The sequence below is a fragment of the Megascapheus bottae genome, chromosome 2 (assembly GCF_031878675.1).
Source record: "Megascapheus bottae isolate mThoBot1 chromosome 2, mThoBot2.hap1, whole genome shotgun sequence".
NCBI lineage: Eukaryota > Metazoa > Chordata > Mammalia > Rodentia > Geomyidae > Megascapheus > Megascapheus bottae.
Genome location: NC_143510.1, coordinates 90,841,988 through 90,863,745, shown reverse-complemented (window position 1 = coordinate 90,863,745; position 21,758 = coordinate 90,841,988). Strand labels below are relative to the sequence as shown.

General features: G+C 47.4%; 1 protein-coding gene across 7 annotated transcripts in view; it reads left to right on the top strand.

Moving 5' to 3' along the window:
- The window catches only part of Enthd1 (ENTH domain containing 1), a 105,603-nt gene extending 95,381 nt beyond the window's left edge, over positions 1-10,222 (top strand). For 4 of the 7 annotated variants that reach the window (XM_090328766.1, XM_090328765.1, XM_090328760.1 and 1 more), the window contains exon 7: positions 2,890-4,089. In XM_090328766.1, coding sequence (XP_090184892.1) covers positions 2,890-3,494 — 605 coding nt within the window. In that variant the 3' untranslated portion in view covers positions 3,495-4,089. Of the gene's footprint in view, positions 1-2,889; positions 4,090-5,088; positions 5,142-10,061 lie in introns of those variants that run through there. The other 3 variants (XM_090328762.1, XM_090328763.1, XM_090328764.1) reach the window with 3 other exon arrangements.
- Positions 10,223-21,758: the final 11,536 nt, after the last annotated feature.

Here is a 21,758-nt window from a genome sequence, read left to right as displayed (position 1 = left end):
ATAATCAGAGCAGGGGCAGGGAGTTTGGCCTAGTGGTAGAGTGCTTACCTAGCATGCACGAAGGCCTGGGGTTCAATTCCTCCATACCATATACATAGAAAAAAGCTGGAAGTGGTGCTGTGGCTCAAATGGTAGAGTTCTAGCTTTGAGAAAGCCCAGGGACAGTGCTCAGGCCCTGAGTTCAAGCCCCACGACTGGCAAAAAAAAATGAGAGCAATAAGGGCTAGAGGCATGGATCAAGTGGTAGAGTATCTACCTGGTATGAAACCCTGAGTTCAAACCCAATTACTGTTCCCTAAACAGTAACATCAACAACTAAACACTATTCCAGATCTGGTGCAATATTAATGTAGTCTATTGCTGTAACAAAATACTTGTAGCCAAATACTTGGTCATTAAGGAGACTTGTTTAGCTCATGGTTTTTCAGTGCCTAAGAGCACAGCACCAGCAGCTGCCTGAATACAGTGAGCCCCCTGGGCTGCAGCCTCACAAGGGAATGGCATCATGGGAGGAAGAAGGCCAGAGGGAAAAGACCACATGATGAGACACAAAACCAGAGAGGGATTCGGGGACCTTGCTCTTTTTCAACAACTGGGTCCTATGAGAACTCCATTAATCCCTTTCAAAGGCAGCACCTCCAGTGACCTAAGCACCTCTTTCTGAAAGGTTTTAGCATCTCATCACAGCCACACTGGCAACCAGGCTTCCAGCTGTGAACCTGTGGGATAAACTATATCGGGCCATGGCAGATAGAATTTGAAATCAGCTATTCAAAAAGCAGTTAAGTCCTTAGACTACATCTTGCCAAGAGGTGAGAAATTACCCTGATCAGCTACTCATAACCACAAACTAGTGAGATGAGAGAGTTTGCTTTCTGGAGAGACTGGAGGTCTCTGAAGGGAAAGACAGATAGTGGAGGTTGTGGGTACTGCGATCAGATGCAAACCAAACATCACAGCTCACCACAACCAGCCGTAACCCCCATAGCAGGAGACAAGAAAACCATGTTCCCTAGTCCCACACCTGCCTCATGGAAGATACTCAGCCCACCCTCACTTGCACAGCTCCTCAGTCGTAGCAAGTATAGAGTGCCAGACCCCTGGAAAGCTCCTCACATGCAACAGGGAGACAAAAGCAAAGTAACACAAGGAAATAAAGCATGGAAAGAAAAGCATTTTTTAAAAAGAATCTCAAACTATTTTTTTGTCTTCTTTTTTAGTACTAGGGATCAAATGTAGGGTGTTATACTTGCTAGTCAAGCATATTTCTGCTGAGCTACATCTCAGCCCCAAATCTCTCTATAATATCCATAAAGACATAAGAAGATAACAGCATATCCATAAAACAAGAACAGGATATTACAAGAATTTCAGAGCACAACAACAACAAAAAAGCTCTTGGAGAGTAAAAAACATAATGGCAAAATGAAAAAGTCACCGGTAGGGTTGGAAGCTAAAGTTGACCAAATCTCCAAGGAGAGCAAAGAGACAAAGGTAGGGAAAATGTGAGAGCAAAAGTAGGAAAATTAAAAGACTAGTTCAGGACCTCTTGTGAACAAGAAATCAGACTTAAAAAGAAAGGAAGCACTGATGATTACAGCTTATATGCCTAGCTACTTGGGAGGCTGTGATTCTTCCAAGCCCAGCTCAGGCAGAAAAGTTCAAGACACACCTTCTCAACCAAGATCTGGGCTTGGTGGTATGTGACTGTCATACCTAGAAATGATGAGAAGCCTAAAATAGGCAGATCTCTGACCTGGTGTACCCATGCCAGGAACAAGACCCTACCTTAAGGAAAAAATAAAAAAGAACTGGAGGGGACAGGAGTTTGGCCTAGTGGTAGGGTGCTTACCTAGCATGCGTGAAGATCCAGGATTCGACTCCTTGGTACCACATACATAGAAAAAGATGGAAATGGTGCTGTGGCTCAGGGGGGTAGAGCTCTAGCCTTAAGAAAGCCCAAGGAGAGTGCTAGGCGCTGAGTTCAAGCCCCAGGACTGGCAAAAAAAAAAAAAACCAAGGAGAAAATATGTAGAAAGAACAAACCAAGAAAATGTTATGAAGCTGAAGTAAAGTTTTTGTCTGATTCAAGGTCCTACTCTCATATGACTTCAGTAAATAAAAACAGTCCTCAGGGCACAGTATCAAAATTACCTAATGCTTCAAAGACAAAGCAGATGGAAGACAATAAATTATGATTAGAATGGTTCCAACAACTTGAAACAAGAGGACCAATTAAATATGGCCTTCAAAGAAAAGGATTTCTAGTCTGGAATTCTTTATTTAAACAATCACTAAGCTTCAAAGTAGAGTGCAAACTATAATTTCTTGGTAAGAAAAATCATTCTATTATATGCTAAAATGTGATTATCAGGTAGCATGGATGTCAGTAGTAACTGTGTTGGACCACAAAAGGAAAAAAGCTTAATTTCACTCACTGTTGAGTACTTGCAGTTAGCTGTTTGCCATTATTCCTGAGGGTAGAGGAGGCAAAAGACTCAGTTATAGCTCATCAGACTTCCTACTTTTAATACCAACTCCAAGCCCTGGCTGTCAGTAGGAGGGGTTTACACTTTTCTCTCTCTGATAAAGTTTACAGTGATATAAAAATATATTGGGCAGGACTTGGAAGACAAGATGAATATTGATAATTCTGTTTTAGGTTACTTTCATGGTACTATTGATACGTAATACATCTGTAGATTTTCTCTGTTTCCTGCTTCGGGTTTTTTTTTTCCAATGCTTATTATGAATATTTAACATTTAAAATTCTAAGTAGTTTATATTGAGACCTTCCCTCCACATAGGCATTTAGATTATAAAATTATTCTAGCTATTACTCTCACTTCTGTGTTACATAAATCTTTCTTTCTGATTTATGCATTTTAGTTTCAACTACCTCTGAGGGGACATCCTCCTTTTCTACTTTATCCGCGTCGTCTCCAGATTCAGCCCCTCCAGGGAAATCTGCCCATTGCTTGCCACCGGTTTTGGCCAGGCCTTCCTTCTGGACTGTGTCTCATCCGAGGTCATCTTCTGCCTCCTTTAAGCATGGAGATGAAGCAGTCGGGTCTTACCACCATCTCACTCCCAGGAGCCCAGGGTCTTCTGAGGAGAAGGAAGATGACAGCCTCAATCTGCAGGAAATTCTTCCAGATGATTCCAACTCTGTTAAAGTGCAGACCAGCCAGGTTCCCAGCCGCAGTTGGGTTGCGTTTTCCACCCCTGCTGCAGATCACATCCCTTCCATGTCTTCTTTTAGTTTTCAGACAAGCCAGGGCTTGCCTACGGGGCCCAGTGCAAGCAACTCCATCGGAGCTCTGCTGGGGGAGGTGAAAAGCGCGGTGGTGAGGCTCCATGAGGATCTGAGAATGGTGATACAAGAGCTCAATGTCATCAGCAGCCATCTGGTAAGCATGGGTGGCTACAGCCCGCAGGCCAGCAAGTCTTCCCAGGACCCTCAGTCTTCCGAGGGGAGCTTAGATCAAACCTAGTCACAGTAGTGGCCATTTTCATAGAACTCGTGTGGGCCCACAAGTTCACATTCATAGCTTCTCCTTACTATGGAAGAAACAAAGGCCATGGTTTCACTGTTCCTCGTCAGGTTTCAGATCAACAGATTCATTTGGGTAGTGTTACGTTTTTCAATCACTTTTGATAATTTCAGATTAGGTAATTAGTTTATTTGAAACAAGAGAAGTTCATTCTTCCAGGTTCTGTACTTGACCTCAAAGGGGTCTAAGCACTTAATGAAAGTTGTTGACTTCACACTGCAAAGAAGCATTTGAGAGCTCTTGATAGCCAGCAGTCAGAAGGCTTTGTCCCCACAGGCCACTGAAGACCCAGGAGCCTAGGTGTTTCACATACTCCCTTGCATGTTTCGGGACTACAAACCAAAGGCAAGAAGCCTTTTCAGGGCACACAGTGTTGCGAGTTAAGTTGAAGCAAGTAGGACATGGGACAGGCATTTCCATTGTTACTGTACATTGCCAAGTCAAGTCAGCTGCCTTCTTTTTTTTCTTTCAGAAAACAAATTTGATATTTTTCCATCTTCTGTATATCTTTTAATTCATTAAAACAGCTTGGAAATAGAAATGCTTCCATTATTTATAGACAAAATGCTCTAATTTGGTGATTACAGACCAGTGATTCCTTACATTGGTGCAGTGCTGGTGATGCAAGCGGCCTTGCAGTCTAGGCCAGCACTCCGCCTGAGCTGCAGCCTGGGTCTTTATTGCTGTTGCTTGAGAGAGCAGTGGTGTGGCAGGCTGCACGCTCCCATCAACAGTAGGGAACTGGAAGCTAGGATAATCCCTGATTGTTTCGAAGGACAGTGGAACATTTTAAAACATACTAGTTCCCGGGTCCTTCTGCTGCACAACTGAAGCAGGAGTTTCCAGCTGAGGTGAGAGGTATCTGGAACCAAGTGCAAAGACCAGGAAACCACAACAGGATACTTGGCAGAGCATCCCAGGCAGTGCACTCTGAGGAGTACAGGGTGAAGCAGTGGTGTCAGTAGTAGATATGAAGACAGGGATAAGATGCGGGGACCAGAGCCAGGTTCTGGGCAAGGTAGGCCTTGAAGAACACCCTACTGCATTGGGTCCTCACTGTGAGACAAAAAATATGGCGGGTTTTAGGGCACGAAATGGCATACTACCACGCATGGTGAGTCTGGGGAATGGAGCAAGGCAGGGAGGGAGGCAAGCAGGTAACCCACTTAGAAAGCTGCTTCAGGTTATATTCATGGAGAGTGGCTCAAATGGGGTGGGCATGGTAGAGGTGTGATGGGACAGGGACTCACTGGTGGCCAGAACAAAGTATGAGCGAAAGAAATGAAACTGAGTCAAGGATGAATCAATTCAAGGGCCTAGGCTGAGTGATTGGCATTCAGATCTCTGAAATTTACTGGCCTGAGGAAGGCTGCGGGTAGAAAAAATGTTGAGTTCACTTTGGGTTGTTAAATCTCATGTCTGTTAAATAACCTAGAAGATGTGTTAGTTAAGCTTAAGTATCTGGATTTGGAACACTGAGTTTGAAAGATCTAAACTGGAGTGCAGGTTGGATGTGTTTTGTTGTTACTTAAAGTTACAGGGCCAAATAAAATCACCAAAGAAGTGAGTATGATTGAAACTGGAGGCTGCGCCCTTGGCTGTTACAACTGCAGAGACCAGGACGCTAGGCAGGAGCCAAGGGCAGTGTGTGGCTTCGAGAAGCCAAGGACACAGCGAGCATTAAACGTCCGAATGTCCCTCACCTATGTCACCAGTTTTTAATTGTCTGCGTTAGTTTTATTTCTACTCCTGTGCTAAGCATGCCTATGCCCATACACATTCTGAACACACACACACAATTCACTGGGCTGTAGAGAAAATTTTGAGTTCACTTTGGGTTTATGAAATCTCAAATGTCTGTTAAATAACCAAGAAGACATGTTAAGCTTAACTGTCTTGGTATAAAAGCTGAGTCTGAGTGGTCTAAACTGAAGTAGAGGTACACATGCAGGATATACATATGCCCAGTTATTGGAAAGCAAGTTGCAGACATCATATTTCACCACCAAATGCATCAACATAGCACATGAATTTATGCCAAATGGTCTACATCCCAGTTACCTAATTCTCCTTTCAACTGTGTCTAGTTTACTGTTTAATCCTAGAAGGTTTTTGTTATTCTGGTTTTTCTTTCTAAAATTCTACATGGCACTTTTAAAATCTATATTGATTTACGTAGGTGAATTTTCTGCAGATACTTTCAAACATCTGTACTAAGATAACTGAGAATTAACATAGTAAATCAGTAAAGAATTCTTGCTGGTAAGACTAGCAAGTAAACTAGAGATTATTCTATCAAGAATAGTTTGCTACTGGGCTCTAATGGCTCACACCTGTAATCCTAGCTACTCAGGAGACTGACATCTGAGGATCAAGGTTCAAAGCCAGCCAATGCGTGAAAGTCCATGAGACTCTCATCTCCAATTAACCACCAGACAATTGGGAGTGGCACTGTGGCTCAAGTAGTAGAGCACTAGCCTTGAGCTGAAGAGCTCAGGGACAAGCTCCCAGGCCCAGAGTTCAAGCCCCACAGTCAACAAAAAAAAAAAAAAAAAAAAAAAAAAAGAAAGGAGGGAAGGAAAAGGAAAAAAAATATGTAACTTTGAATGAATGTAGTAAACTATTCTTTTTGTCAGTTGTGGGGCTTGAACTCTGGACCTGGGTGCTGTCCCTAAGCTCTTCGGTGAAATGCTAGTGCTCTACCACTTGAGCCATAGTGCCACTTCTGGTTTTCTGGTGGTTAATGAGATAAGAATCTCATGGACATTTTGTGCTCAGCCTGGCTCTGAACCGAGATCCTCAGATCTCAGCTTCCTGAGTAGGTAGGATTACAGGTGTGAGCCATATTTTCTTTTATATAGCTGCATCCCACCAGGATTTTAAAAAATTGAGATACAAATCACATACTATGAAATCCCTTTTAAGAGATACAATTTGGTGAGTAGTAGATTCATTCACAAGATTGAGCAGGCGTCATCACTAATTCTAGAGCATTATCCTTAACCACAAAAAGACACCCCATATCTGTTATCATATTCATCCCCACCCCCTCCACAAAGTCACTGTCTCCACAATGTATCATGTAAGTGACTTTTTATGTCTGCTGCCTTTTCTTTTTTTTTTCTTTTCTTTTGTTTTATTTTTTGCCAGTGCTGGGGCTTGGAGTCAGGGCCTGAGCACTGTCTTTTAGCTTTCTCAACACTAGCTCTTTACCACTTGAGCCACAGCATCACTTCTGGCTTTTTCTATGTATGTGATACTGAGGAATTGAAGTCAGGGCTTCATGCAAGGTAGGCAAGATCTCTACCACTAGTCCTTACTCCTGGCCCAAGTCTGGTGTCTTTTATTCCGTATAATAACGCTAGCTAGCACACATCATATTGTATAACTTCATTTCCTTTGATGGCTGTGTACCATTCATCATATAGATACACACTGCCATTATCTGTCTACCAGCTGATGGGCATTGGGTTTTTCACACTTTTTCCTGTGAGGAGTAGTAACCTTGTTATAGACATTTATATGAACATGCAACCTCTTTCTTCCTAGGAGTGGAATTTCTGGGTCAGAAAGTAGCATCTTTTGCCTTTTTTATTAGCTTACACTGCTATGGGGGAAGATTTCATTGTTACATTTCTGCACACTGTTTACAATATATTCAGAAAGTAACTCATATTTAACTTTTTGGAGAACTACCAGATTCCTTTTCAAGGTGGCTGCACCATTTTTAGCTCAAGACATGCTTTAATTCCTGTCACGAAAAGGAGTTGAACTATATTTCCTAATTTTTAAGCATACTATACCCTTTGATAAACAAACACAAGTCTTCGTTGGTCTATTTTTTGCTGTCTATTATCTCTTCTGCTCATGATGTTACATTTCTTAGTCTGATTACATGTTGGTCATGAGTCTTGAAAGAACGACTTAAGAACTTGCTCTTCACTTTTTGCTCAAGGCTAGCACTCTACCATTTGAGCCACAGTACCACTTCCAGCTTTTCTGTGTGTATGGTACTAAGGAATCAAACCCAGGGCTTCATGAATACTAAGCAAACACTACCACTAAGCTACATTCCCAAGCCCTGGTTCTAGTTTTAAGGCACTGGACAGATAATCATATTGTCTCTAAAAATGTACAAGTCTGGGGGCCAGGAGTTTAGCCTAGTGGTAAAGTGCTTGCCTTGCATGCACTAAGACTCAGGTTTGATTCCTCAGTACCACATACATAGAAAAGCTGGAAGTGGTGCTGTGGCTCAAGTGGTAGAGCGCTAGCCTAGAGGAAAGCCCAAGGACCAGTGCTCAGGCCCTGAGTTCAACCCTAAGACTGGCCAAAAAAAAAAAAAAGTACAAGTCTGGTTTTGAGGACACTAGGATTTGGCCTCAGGAATTTGGGGAAAGTTTAAGGAACTGACTTTGACCTGCATTCTGAATCATCAGGTTAGTGCAATAAATGTACAGATGACATGTTAGGCAAATAGAGTCCTTCCTGAATGAAAGCAGTGCTAATGGAGGATAAGACATCCTCTGCTGGCCAGCTTCATCTGAAAAGTCCCCAGCAGGTTCTGAGGTGGCAAAGAACACTGTGTCTTCTTTTTCCTTTTGGCCTTAAACTTCTTAGTCGCACATCACTAAGAATAGAGAATGAAAAGTTAATCCCCGACACATCTCTTCCCCCCAGTCCTCCACCTCCCCCAAAAGTGCTGTGTCTGAAATCTGGGACATTCACAGACCCCACACATTATGAGGGTGACAAAAACTACCCCTTTGGGGAAGCACCTCACTCTTTTGGTGACCAAGCACACGTAGTCAGTTTAGATTTTAGCTAGGTTTTATATAGCTCATATGTTTTAATGCAATCATTTGTTAATTAGTGTAATTAAAAGTACTTATTTGAGTTTCTATTTAGCCAACTCTATTAAATGAGTAGAACAAACTTGGCTTAAATTAAGAGTGGGTATATTCTGGGCCTGGAATTTGGCCTAGTGGTTAAAGTGCTTGCCTAGCATGCACAAAGACCCGGGTTCGATTCCTTGGTACCACATATATAGAAAAAGCCGGAAGTGGTGCTGAGGCTCAAGTGGTAGAGCTCTAGTCTTGAGAAAGTCCAAGGACAGCGCTCAGGCCCTGAGCTCAAGCCCAGGACTGGCAAAAAAAAAAAAAAAAAAAGAATGGGTATATTCTGACTGACTTCGCAATTAGTTCAGGTATAAAATACTTCCTTGGATGTTATTCTCATAAGTAGTTTAGTTTGAACTTAAGGATCCTATTGTAAGGCAGTTATAAAAACATTTCACTGCTTACTTACTGTCAAATTACTCGTGCTCATTTTTAAAATATTTATGAAACACCCTTTTTGAGAAAGCAATTTTCCAGACATCTGGAGCCCAGGGATGAACAAGATAAATGTGTCCTGTCTCCACTGCCACTCCTTGGCAAGGCAGAGTGAGGAGCGGGTCACTGTGGTGCCATGCCTAGCACCTCTGGATGTGGGGGACACAGGTTAGTGGGGCAAAACCTGGTAAAGCGCTCCAGTCAGCTGAGTGGAATCATGGAATGCTGCCTGGGGCGGGTGCAAGGGAGGGGCCACATGAAATCCCCAGAGATGATCAGGAGGGAGCCAAGCCAGGACATTTGGGAGAAGCAAGGAGCCGGAGCAGAGAGGAAAGCGGGCTAGTGGGAGCCAGGGAACAGGGAAGTCTGAATGTACACCAGGAACCGGAGCGCTCCAGCCTCCTACGTCACACAGACACTGCAGGGACAGTTAGGTGGCCTTTACAGACTCCATAAAAGAAAAGGACAAGTAAATGGATCCTGTTGAAAACTAAATGCCATAGGAATTTGGAGATGAAAGCATTTTAAAAATTCACTCACAAATTGAGTTTTAAGAGAGAGACATTTAAAAAGATTCTTGAAAACTAGGTCTGATGTTCTCCGCAGATGACCTTGTTGTGACAGTGGTGTCCCCCAAAGGCCACCAGAGCCCCTTCCCTCATGTGTACTCATTTTAGAGAGAAGGGCAGCACCTAACACAGCTCCAAAATCCATTGCACCGTCGATATTCTGAAGACTATTCTTAGCAGGCTTTACTTTATGCTTCCTACAGTGGTTTCTGAGGTATGACTTTAAAAAAAAAAAGGATTCTGAGATGGGAATTGAGAGATTTTTATTTCTTGCAGAACACCAAGTAATTTGAGGAGGCCACGCACATTATTGTTATGCCAGAATAGATGTGCCACCTTGTATCAGCAGGCAGGCTTAGGAGAGTAAATGAGCTCAGAAAAAATTCAGTTTTCAAGATGATTTTGTTTGGTAATTTTGAATTCTGTTTTCTCACTGATGGTGCAGAAAGTTCTCAAAGATATGGTAATTATTGCAGACATATGACTTCAGGCATTTGCAGCTATTCAAATAGTAAAATTCCATTATAAAACATCCCAATCTGTGTATTCAGTTATGCTGTGGTTGAGAACTCGTCTCCTGTACTGTATATTACATATTTCTCTCCTAGAATCCTCTAGATGGAGGAGGAGGTAGTCCAGAACTTGAACTGCAAAGCTAAAGATAGTAACCGGACTGCTGTGTCAATGTGACAGAAACCGGCTGGCAGGCCACACCCACGCACTTTGGGAAACGATTCCACTGAGTCCATTTCAAGGTTTCAAATTATGCAGTGAGAAATCTAATAAATCATTAACATTCCTATATCGAATAGTTCAATTATTTAACTGGAAAGCTCTCAGCACATCACAAAAGTGGTAAAAGCTATGGTTAGCAAATCAGAAACCTCAACTTATCACTTAGCAAGATTAATAATTATTAAACATGTACTATTTCTAATGTATCAATCAAAATAGAATTAGCCAAGTGGACTGCTCCTAGCTTAGAACTATAATCCTAGCAACTCAGGAAGCTGAGATCTGAGGATCTTGGTTCAAAGCCAGCTTGGTAGAAAAGTCCGTGAGACTCATCTCCAATTAACCAGCAAGAAGCAAGCAATAGAACTAGGGGCCTTGTTCTTGTTAGACTGGATCTCTACTACTTGAAACACACACGCGCACACACACAGCATGCACACATGTACAGACACACACACCAACTCTGTCTTCCAGATCATATTTTTGTTTTGTTTTGTCCTGGGCTGGCCTTGGGTGTCAGTTCTTCTACCTGTAACCTCCCCAGTAGCTGGGGTTACAGATGTGAATCACCATACTTGGTTCCCAGTCTGCATTTTAAAGTTGCGATGCCGATTATTGTTCACAAAGGCTTCTCTCTTGAGTCCAGCGGGATGGGACCCCACATGGCAGAGCTGGAGTCTAGTTAGCGCGGGGAATGCCTTCTCTAGTCCAGCTGGCATGGGGAATGCCTTCTCTAGAGTAGTTAGCGCGGGGAATGCCTTCTCTAGTCCAGCTGGCATGGGGAATGCCTTCTCTAGAGTAGTTAGCGCGGGGAATGCCTTCTCTAGTCTAGCTGGCATGGGGAATGCCTTCTCTAGAGTAGTTAGCGCGGGGAATGCCTTCTCTAGTCCGGAAGGCTCAACTATAAGCAGCTGGGACAGTCAGCGCCTTTAGAATAAGAACAGTAGGTTCACAGAGGGAACAGGCAGGGCCTCCCGGGTGAAGGGACAGAGCTGCACTGGTCATGTCTGCTGTTGTCACCATGATGGGATCTGTGGGGGCTTCTGATTTCAAGGACCAGTGAGCCCCTCCCATTAGAAAGGACCGTGTGCCACTCGTAAGCACGGTGCCCTCGCCATGTACAGCCTGTCTGTGCGAGGCATTCAACATGAACTGGAGAATGACGTGTTAAAATCCCTGCCCGTCTCCAGGCTGGGTTCTTACGTGAAGGACAGAACATGGCTCTATCAACACGGTGCCAGCCCAGCCCTGGTGAGGCCTGGCATCTCCCCCACCCAGGTGACTCTCCAGGGTTCGGTTTGGGAACGTACGGGCAGACTTGAAGGAGCCACCATCCGGGTCTGTGAGGTGAGGCTGCCTGGAAGCAACCAGCACAGCCAGCACTCAGCCTGGGATTACAGCTGTCATGGCTGACAGCCACTCAGGAGCCAGCCAGGTCCGTGGGTACCTCACTCCAAAAGAGGGCGCACATAGGAGGCATTGAGCAGAGCCGCAGGTGCTGGCTGGTGCTTGGAGGACCCGCAGGCTGTCTCTGGGACTAGAGAAGATGGCTAGAGGACAGCTAGATCCCCTGCTCTGAGCTTCGTGCTGTCTTCAAGAGGGCATCCAGCCGCTAAGTAGTAAAGCAAGGGTTACAGGTGAGAGCCCACCCTGTGCACTGGGGAGACCCCCCAGACTTGCTCAGTTGGAGGGGAGGGCTGGGTGAGAAACTGCACCCCAGTTTTGCTATTGGGCAGTGGCTTACATTCACCACACATTTTTTGGGGGTTTTAAGTCCCACAACAAATCAAGGGCTCGTCGTCTTCCTGCGGGTTTGACGGTGGCACTGCAGCTCTGGAATCTGCCATGGGTTTTGCTCTTTCCCACAGAGGGGAAGCCGGGGGGGGGAGGGGTTGGAGCTCTGCTGCCTGCTCTGCCCCTCCATGTCACCTTCTTCTCCCATCTCTTCCATGCGCCTGGTCATCCCTGAGCTTCACATCTAACTCCTTCCATGCTCTACACCCTGCCCAGGGCCACGAGTCTGCACCAGTAGCATGGCTCCAGGTAAGCAGCCAGCAGTAGGGGTGGAGAGAGCAAAGGGGAAAGTTGACAGGAAATGTGCCCAGCAAGCTAGGATTCTGTAGTGTGAAAAAGGGTTGTGAGATCCTTAAACACTAACCACGTCCCTAGCCCTCTCTGACCCTCTCAGCAGCTCTCAGGAAGATGCCACAGAGTTACCCTCAAGACACAGGATGAGAACTGTCTTGCAAACTGCCGGAGGCTCCGAGCCAGCCCTTGCCCTTAACCCTGACAGGCCTTGCATGGCACCCTCCCTGCCTCCAGGAGACGAGGGCCACATCGCCAGGCCCGCAGCCCCAGGAGTAGCCAGAACTGCCTTCCACACACCCCTCTTATCACCTCCCCTTCCAGGCAGGCTGTCCCTGTGCTGCATTTACCTTCCTTGCTGGCCCTGAGCATGGCTGGCTCTGCACTTCTACTTCCTCAGTTGCCCGCCCTCCCTTCATGTGAGACCCAAATCAAGAGGGTGGGGGGGAAAGGGGGGAGGAGGGGGAGAGTGTTTTGAGAACTGTTTGGAAATGAAGAGCCTGTCCCAATTTCTCTCTTTCCCACCTAATTAAGCCCAGGGAATGTCATGGGGCTACACACACACACATACACGGTTTGATTTTAATTGGGGACTGCCTGCCCTGGTTCCTCGTGGCAGCCAGAGCCCGCTCTGCTGGGCTGGGCTCTGGAGCGTGTGATGTGTTCTTGAAAAACACACAGGACAGCCTTGAAATAGCCAACAGACTGAAGGAATCCAGTTACATAAAGCAGGGTGTGTTCTACTTGCTTTAAAAAAAATAGAGTGGGGAAGTGCCGGTGGTTCACAACTGTGATCCCAGCTGTCCAGGAAACTGAGATCTGAGGATCACAGTTCAAACCCAGTCCAGGCAGGAAAGCATGTGAGACTCTTATCTCCAGTTAACTACCAAAAAGCTGGAAGTAGAGCTGTGGCTTAAGAGATGAGAGTGCTAGCCTTGAGCAAACAAGCCAAGCTCAGGGACCATGCCCAGGCCCTGAGTTCAAATCCCAAGACCAGCACAAAAAATAAATCATTTCAAAAGGGAAAAAAATAGAGTGGGGACAGTTCATTTCCTCCTTCAAGTGCTGTTGGTAGGACATTCCCTGTCCTTCCACAGCCACGGGGAGGGAGAAGTGGAGTCCCCGGTAAGGACCCCAGCCTCAAAAGAGCAGACATTCACCCCACCTCCGAGCCAAAGCCCAGAGCAAGAAGTGAGCTAGAAACAGTCACAGGCTAAGCCAAGTGTGAGAATCGACACGCAGCTTGAAAAGCACAAACTCCATGGACAAAGAAAACCACTGTGAGGGAAGAAAACAAACCCAGATCCCTGAACAGCGAGAGGCCAGGCTGAGCTTTGTCCTCAGGAGAGAGAGAGCCAGAGAGCAGGAGGAGCTGACCGGGAGCCCAGCTCAGCCTCTCTGTCCAGCTCACAAGGTCAGAGCTGTGAGTCAAGGACAGATGTGGCAGGCAGCCTCCTCTGGGAGGGGACCTCAGGTCATGAGGGACATCCCTGTGTGGCTGCCCAGTGGCTGCTGGTCACACGGGGCCAGGAGGCTGCTCAAGATGGCAGGCAGACAGGGATGGACCCCAGGGGGCACCCCCTCCAGCCTGGGGGACATCACAGAGAAGCACAGGGCCCCCAGCAAAATCCACAGATAGGAAATCCAAAGGCTCCTGCCTTTCAGGAGCCTCGTTGGCTGAGCCCATCCAGACCCTTGTGTGTCCCCAGTGTAGGGCTCTATCTCAGGCCAGCCAATCTGTCTGTACCCCACTTACTCTCTCTGCAGGAACCCCTGCTACACTTCTCTGAACCCTCGTTTGCGTTTACATGGTCAATGCTGTGAGGAGGGGATGGTGCACTCACTACCTTCACTAGCCCTGCTCCCCGCTGGGGCAAGCCCTGGTGTGTGGCTGGGGCTCTTGTCCCTGCCATGAGGGTGGATGTCAGCCTCTAACACTCATCCATGGGCTCCTTTTGGCGGTATTTTAGGAAGCTACAAGGGGAAATGCATCCCACAAGTCAGCTGCGCTTTGGTTGTTCACCTCCAAAGCCTTGCACTGTGTTTTTGCGGTTGTTCCCTGGGGCTGTACTTCTTGCCCTTGGCAGGAGCCCTGGGACAAATCTCAGTGTAGTCTCACAGCTCAGACAGGCTAGGCCACTGGCTTGAGGTCTCACAGCTGTGAGGAGCAAGGCTGGTGCCTCCCTCACTATTTCTGAGGCTACCGGTGTCTTAGTCCATTTGAGCTGCTATAACAAAGTATTTCAGGCTGGCTGACTTACTCAGAAAGGGATTTCCCACCGTTCTGGAATACTTATTATATTCATAGATAGCAGAGAAATGGGGTTTCTCACAGTTCCGGAATACTTCTTATTGTATTCTTACATAGCAGAGAAATAGGGGGTATCAGAAAATCGTACCCCAAAGCATGGCACTTGAAAGTCCTCAGAGACAAAATATCTCTCTAGCCACAGCTGTCCTCTTGGCCCCCACCTCTCTTGTCCCTACAAAGCAGTTTGTAGCAACCACAATTCCTGTACCTAGAAACGGTGCTCTGCCCTTCCCCTGCCTGGCCATGAAGGTGCCTTGGGGGATTCCCTGGCCTGCCCCCCCTTCTGTTGGTGAGGGAGCTGCCCCGTACCTGGAGAGTTAGGAAGAATGCCAACTGCCAGGCCTTCATGCACCCTCCCCGCTCCTGGTCTCTTCTTATTTTTTGTCAGATCACATTTCTACAGCGCTGTCCACTCAAACCCAAGCATAAAAACAGGTCATTTTTCTGTGTAGAGTGGGTCTTCCTATCTGGAGGCTCCTCTGGCACAGAAAACCTTGACTAATAAAGTCAGTGATCCTATTGGGACCTGGGGCCTGGTAGGCGGAACTTAGGTCACGAGGGATGGGTGCTGCGTGGGACTGTATGCTCTTCGTCTCTGCCTTCTGCCCCTCTTCCTGCCTCAGGAAGGACACAGTTTTCTCTGCCACATGTTCCTGCCTTGACTGATGCCCCAAAACTTGATCTTGGACAGAAACTTTCAGGACCATGAGGCAAAATAACTTTTCTTCCTACAGCTAGTTGCCTCTGGTGTTTTGTTACAGTGATGGAAAGTTAACTCCTTAGTACTATTACAGTGGGGGTTGGGATTTCAGAGAATGAATTTTGGATGGATGGAGGCGGCGGGGGTAGGGGGGTTCGTCTCCACAGAAGCATCCAGATACCACATCTGCCGTAGACTCAACATCGAGTCCCTGCCCTGAAAACTGTCTTCTGTATTCTTCATCTTATAGATCAGCTTTAGTGAAGACACTAACAGAAACACCATCTCTCATACAGGGAAATGAATGCTTTCGTGTGGCCCATCAATCCCCACTCATCCCTTGAAAAGGAAGACACTGCTGGAAGCAATTGTGTACCACTGCTTCAGAGGAGTGGAGGTGTGACAGTGGCAGCGGGGGTTCGTGGGGGGGGCTGGCGCTGGTTTTCCAGACAGCTGAAGGAGAGTCGTGTTAATGGTGACTGCCTTGTGTGTCTGACATACCATGGAGTGGTCCCACTATTAGCATTAGAGCTCATGGCAGAGTTCTCCAAGCCCTCGAGATGAAAGAAACAGATGTGTGACTGTTAACTGTCAATTCACTTGTGAAATGTTCTTGGACATTTGAAATTTTAACAATTCCTGGAGCAGGACTGGGCATGGGCTTGCGTCCTTCCCTGCAGCTTCTCGCTCTTGTCTTCCGTAGCTGGGTGGAGCAGACACGGCTGGACTGGTGCAGGTGTCTCTGTCTACACAGTGTGGACGGCTCCCCTGGGCAGCATGTGAGGAGATGAGTGCAGAAGCGTCCCCGTCTCCCTGAGGGTGAAGCCAGGGGCCCTCCTATGGGAAAACGAATGTCTCCAGAAGTGTCGGTAATGCTTCACGTGGGGTGTGAGCTGATTCCTACAGGACTTCCACTTGGCTGAGAAAATGGCCTCTCTAAACGGAGGGCAGATACAATCCCCCCAGTAGCAGAGAGGAGACGGAGGCCCCTACCATAGAACTAGTCCTGTGAATGCAGTGGCTCGAAATCGCAGACATGTATTGGCCTTGAAGTTCCGGAAGTCGGAACCCCAGGCTCAAGGGAGGGGATGTGGGCAGGACCAGATCCGGCTGAGGCTGTGGAGAGAATGTTCCGTGGCCCCACACCCAGTAGCTGCCAGCAACCTGGCTGTGCAGGCTGTGGATGTGTGCCCCGTGCCTCTTTCCCGCTCCGGGGCATGACAGTCTCAGCTCCCAGTGTCTCCTTTGTGTAGAATGTCAGTGACAGTGCAAACCCGGATAACTGAGCTTTATTACAGTCTAAAAACCCTCCTTCCAAAGAAGGCCGCATGGTGAGACACTGGGGGCTAGGAACCCGGCACCTCTTAGGATGGGTACAGTAGTCCCCCCTCATCCACGGGAGAAACAGACCAAATCCTCACACAGATGTCCGGAGCCACGTGTAATAATGACACACACTGCGTTTTCCTCTGCAGACAAATCTAATAAAGTGCTAAAGCACATGCTTAGCGTGTGTAAGGCCTTGGCGGTCCCAGCACTGAGACAGACAGACAAGGCAGGCAGGCAGGCACAGGAGAGGGGAGAGCGGAGGAGAGAGAGACAGACTTCATGACAGAGCCTGCATCCTGCATCATAGTAAACTGATGACTCTACAGAGTCTAGCACCATGTCTGGCATAGAGCTGGTGTTCAAGGGATGTTTGTGGCTGGCCTGGGACACAGGGCAAGGGAAACACTGTCTCAAAATAAAAGAAAAGGAGCCAGGAGTTTGGCCTAGTGGTAGAGTGCTTGCCTAGCATGCATGAAGACCAGGCTTTGATTTTTGGTACCACATACATAGAAAAAAGCCAGAAGTGATGCTGTGGCTCAAGTGGTAGAGCTCTAGCCTTGAGAAAGCCCAAGGACAGTGCTCAGGCCCTGAGCCTAAGCCCAGGACTGGCAAGAAAAAAAAAGAAGGAAGGAAGGAAAGAAGGAAGGAAGGAAGGAAAGAAGGAAAGAAAGAAAGAAAGAAGGAAAGAGAAAGAGAGAAAGAGATGCTTGTGAAACTTTCTTCATGAGTGCCAGGTCATTCTATCCAGGCTTTTGGAATTGAATGCAGAGTGAGATAAACAAGGTCTCAGTGCCCATGGATCTCCCATTGCAGACTAGGAGGGGGAACACAGACAATAAACAGTGAAATAAGAATTTCAGACAGCAGTAGTTGAGAAGAGAATAAAATGAAAGAAGAGAGCGAGTAGGACTAAAGGAGAAAGCTCCCTCTCAAGAGGTGACTTTGAACTAAGATTCTATGATGAGAAGTTAGTCATGGAAATATACAAGGAAACAACATCCTGAGCAGAAAAAGATGGCATGTACAAAGGCCCTGAGACAACTCAGAAGGCCAATCAGGCATGGTGTCCTGATGCAGAAGTGAAGCACCCAGTCTCTTTTCTACTCTAGTTTTCTTTCAGGCTGAGGCTCAGAGGAACTGGCACAGGTCTTGACCGTGGCAGAGGTGAAGAGACCTTCTGCTAAAGAACCAACAGAATTGAACCACCTTGTCCCAGAGATGGCATTCGTGGCTCTGGCTTGGTTTCCTTTGCCTTGGTTTTCCTTCTTTCTTTTAAATTTTATTTTATTTTATTGTCAGGGTGATGTATAGAGGGGTTACAGTTACATTTGTCAGCTAGTGAGTACATTACTTCTTGAACCTTGATACCCCCATCTCCTTGGTTTTCATTGTCTTCTAGACACTTCTCTTCATCCATATCCCTCCCCGGCATGTTACAGGTTTCCACAATGATGGCTGGGTTTTCTTTGCATTTCCTGGTGGCTGCCTCCTGACCACCTGGAGAGAGTCATCACCCGTGCACATAAGCGAGCTTATCTATACAAGCCAGCCCACACTGCCCAGGATGCGTCAGCCCGTCAGCTCAGCCTCCAGACCCGGACAGCCACTGACCCTGGCCTGGATGCTAGGGTGACCTAGGCCCCACATCCCACACACAGTGGAGTGCACCCTCAGTGTGCATGCTTCTGCCACACCTGCCTACTGAGAGATCTCCATGAAGCAGGACCAGGAAAGCCACCCTGGGCAGGAGTTGAGGCTTGCGGACAGTAGCCATCTGCAAGCCTTGGGGCCGAGTATCACAAGATCCGAGAGCCTAAGTAGCTGGAGCTATGAAACCCCCTGGCTCCTCAGAGGAAACGCACAAGGGACCCTGGGGTGACCGTGTCGGTGTGAGGTGGACTCAGAGTGTGGAAACAGGGCTGGTGGGTGCTGTCATCACGGCTCAGTCCTGTCTTGTACATTTCTGAGCAGGTCCTGAGCTGCTGACTGGCAGGGAAAACTGGGCATGGCTGGGCTTTGATATCTAGACTCTAGTCCCCACTGGCCACATCGCCCAGTGGCCAGGGCTTTCTTTCCCACCATCAGCAAGGCCTTGGAGTGAGTGATTTCATCTGATATCAAGGACTCTACAGGGAGGTGTTGAGCCAGTTATGGGTCAGGGTTCCAGCCTTCTGGGAACTGACGACTGGTAGAGGCCAGTCCTTAGAGCCAAGGAGAAAATGGCCATGGGGTTCTTCCTGGGAGACTGGATGAATGAATGAATGAATGAATGAATGAATGAATGATGTAGTCCTGTCCCAACCTGCCTGCTGAGGGTCTGCCTCTAAGCCTGCCCAATGGTGTCCAGCTGGGAAGGGCCAGGTCAGCTTGCAGGACACAAGTGCTTTCTCTCAGTCTCCCACATCCACAGACCTTGGCAGAAGGAGGGCCAGGCAAGCCAGGGCCAGAGCCAGGCAGGGCCAGGGCCCAAAGAGATGAACTAGAAAGTGTCCTGAACCTGGGGTGAGGCCGGCGTGGGCCCCTGCTGCTAGTTCCAACGGAAGGAGGTTTCTAGAAGCAGGCTGGGGATGAGGAAGGGGCCGGCCCAGCAACCGACTTCAGATCCCCAGGTGGAGGTACACAGAAGGCTGAAGAGGCAGAAGCCCTGGGGTTGGGGGGCACAAGCCCAAGTTTGTCCTACCAAGGAGGAGTGTGTGAATCACACACTCAGCCTGTGGCAAGTCACTGTGAAGGAGCTGGGCTCAGAGAGGTGAAGGAGTAGCCCAAGACCACACAGCCAGTAAGAAGTCTGCCTGAGCCGGGTGTGGTGGCTCACGCCTGTCATCCTAGCTACTCAGGCTGAGATCTGAGGATCACAGTTCAAAGCCAACCTGGGCAGGAAAGTCTGTGAGGCTCTTCAGTTAACCACCAGAAGTGGCTCAAAGTGGTAAAGTGCTAGCCTTGGGCAAAAGAACTCAGAGCTCTGAATTCAAGCCCTAGGACCAGGAAGAAAAAGAAAAAAATAAAGTCTGCTTGAAGCCAAAGGTGAATTCTCAGAATTTCTATGAAAGAAGAGAAAGGAGTTAGAACTGAGAAAGATGGAGTCTTACAGACACAAAGAAGGAAAGAGAGAGGAGAAAAGGAGAGAAGGAGAGAGAAAGGGAGGGAGGGAGGGAGAGGGAGGGAGGGAGGTTAATGTGTGTGTCATGGGCATGACAGATGCTTGGGAACTTTGGGGGATAGTTCGTCTTTGTTTTCAATGGGTTCCCACCACTGAGTGATTTCCCAGAATCCCTCCTGTAGTGGCTCACAGCCCTCGGTGCTCATGTCCCTATCCGTGCCTGAGCATCGTAATGCTCTCAATCAGGCCCTGGGGCCCAAGTCTATTAACATTCTGATGCTTCTGTGCCTTTGGAATTGGATAATGATAGAAAATTCAGCAGAGGGAGAAAAAAATGAAATGCTAGTCCATATACCAGAAGTCACATGCAGCCAGCCTGGCCACAGTGTGGGGTCTGTACTCCCCTCCTCAGGCCACAAGGTGGGGTCTGTACCCCACTCCTCTGCTCCTGGGGGGGAAGAGACACTCCCACAACTTCAGCTGATTCTTGGAGTGCTGGGAAAAACTGCATGTATTATTAACATCTGAAGCAACAGCAATAATAACGCATTCATATTTTGCATTAGTGTTTTGCATTAACTGCAAAACATCAGGCCTTCTGCAGATGTCAAAGAGTGTCAAGCGCCATTCTCTCAAGTAGGCAGGAAGCTATCACCAAAGATATCTGCTGCTCCTCCTTCCTGGCATAAGACAGAGAGCCCATTTTGTTCCATGTCCCTTAAAACATGCAGATGAAGTCTTCCTGTAATAGATCACACATCCACTGCCCTGGTGTTATCTGCACTCTGGGGGAGGAGGCATGAAGTCCCACAGACTGGGCGTCACGTGCTTCTGCTCATCACTGCAGCAACACCCAGCCATAATGACAGATACAGAAATGATTTCCATTCTCAAGATGAATGAATGAAACTAGCACTGCCCCCAAAGCCTCCTAGATGTAAACTTAGGATCAAATACTAGTCTTTAGCCCCTCGGTAGGAGGCAGGCACACTGTGGAATGGAAAGGACATAGCTGGATGCATGGGGCTATGCCTGTTACCTCAGACAACCTGGGCAAGCAAGGGCACTGTCCTCAGAGTGGCTGGGAGAATGGGGGTCAGAGAACATCAGAACAGTTGGCTCTGTGGCGCTCTGCATACCCATCTTCCCTGTCTAGTTAATGCTATACCCAGTCAGGTGGTTCTGCACGCAGAGGTTTTCATATAGTTCAGAAAGTTCCACAGTGAGGTGGCAGGAGGCCTGGCGAGAGGGGTCCCCAGGCTCCCGTGATGCATTGCTCTTCCCTGCCCTCAGCTAAGTAGCCCCTTTATTCCCTTCCGGTCTCAGAATCAGAAAGGCGTCTTCTCCTTTGTGTTTGGCTGAACACTCTTCATTGCAAGTGTATTGTTGTCCTGGACAATGGCAGAACGCACAGCTAAGGTGGCCCTTGGGAATCGTGGCAGTCGGTTGAAAGGCCCCCGGCGTACACTGACATCGGGGCCACCAGGAGAGGCCTGATAATTAATTTTTAAATTCGCTTTTATCATGCGTTTAGGCAGCAGGCTGCTCTTCCAGGCAGTTCTGACCTTTCCAAATGTTACAAGCAATATCAGCTTTTCTCCTACGAGAAGGACTCCGACCCCAGAGGCCAGACAAACAGCAGTCTCCAGGGCCGGCCAAGTCCGTTCAAATCCTCCCTGTGCCTCTCTGTTGATGCTGTCATCACCATAAAGGAAGCACACACACACACACGCGCACGCACACACATACACACATTCATTGCTCTTTTGCTGGGAATGAGGTGCACATTTCTATCCCTTCATTTGTCATTCCCAAAGTGGCTGTCATCTAGTTCTTAAAGTTGTGGTAAACTACACATAACATAAATGTGACCATCTTAGCTCTCTCTCTCTCTCTCTCTTTTTTTTTCTTTTTTGCCAGTCCTGGGCTTGAGCTCAGGGCCTAAGCACTGTCCTTAGACTTTCTCAGGGCTAGAGCTCTACCACTTGAGCCTCAGCACCACTTCCAGCTTTTTTTTTCCTAAGGAATCAAACCCTGGTCTTCAT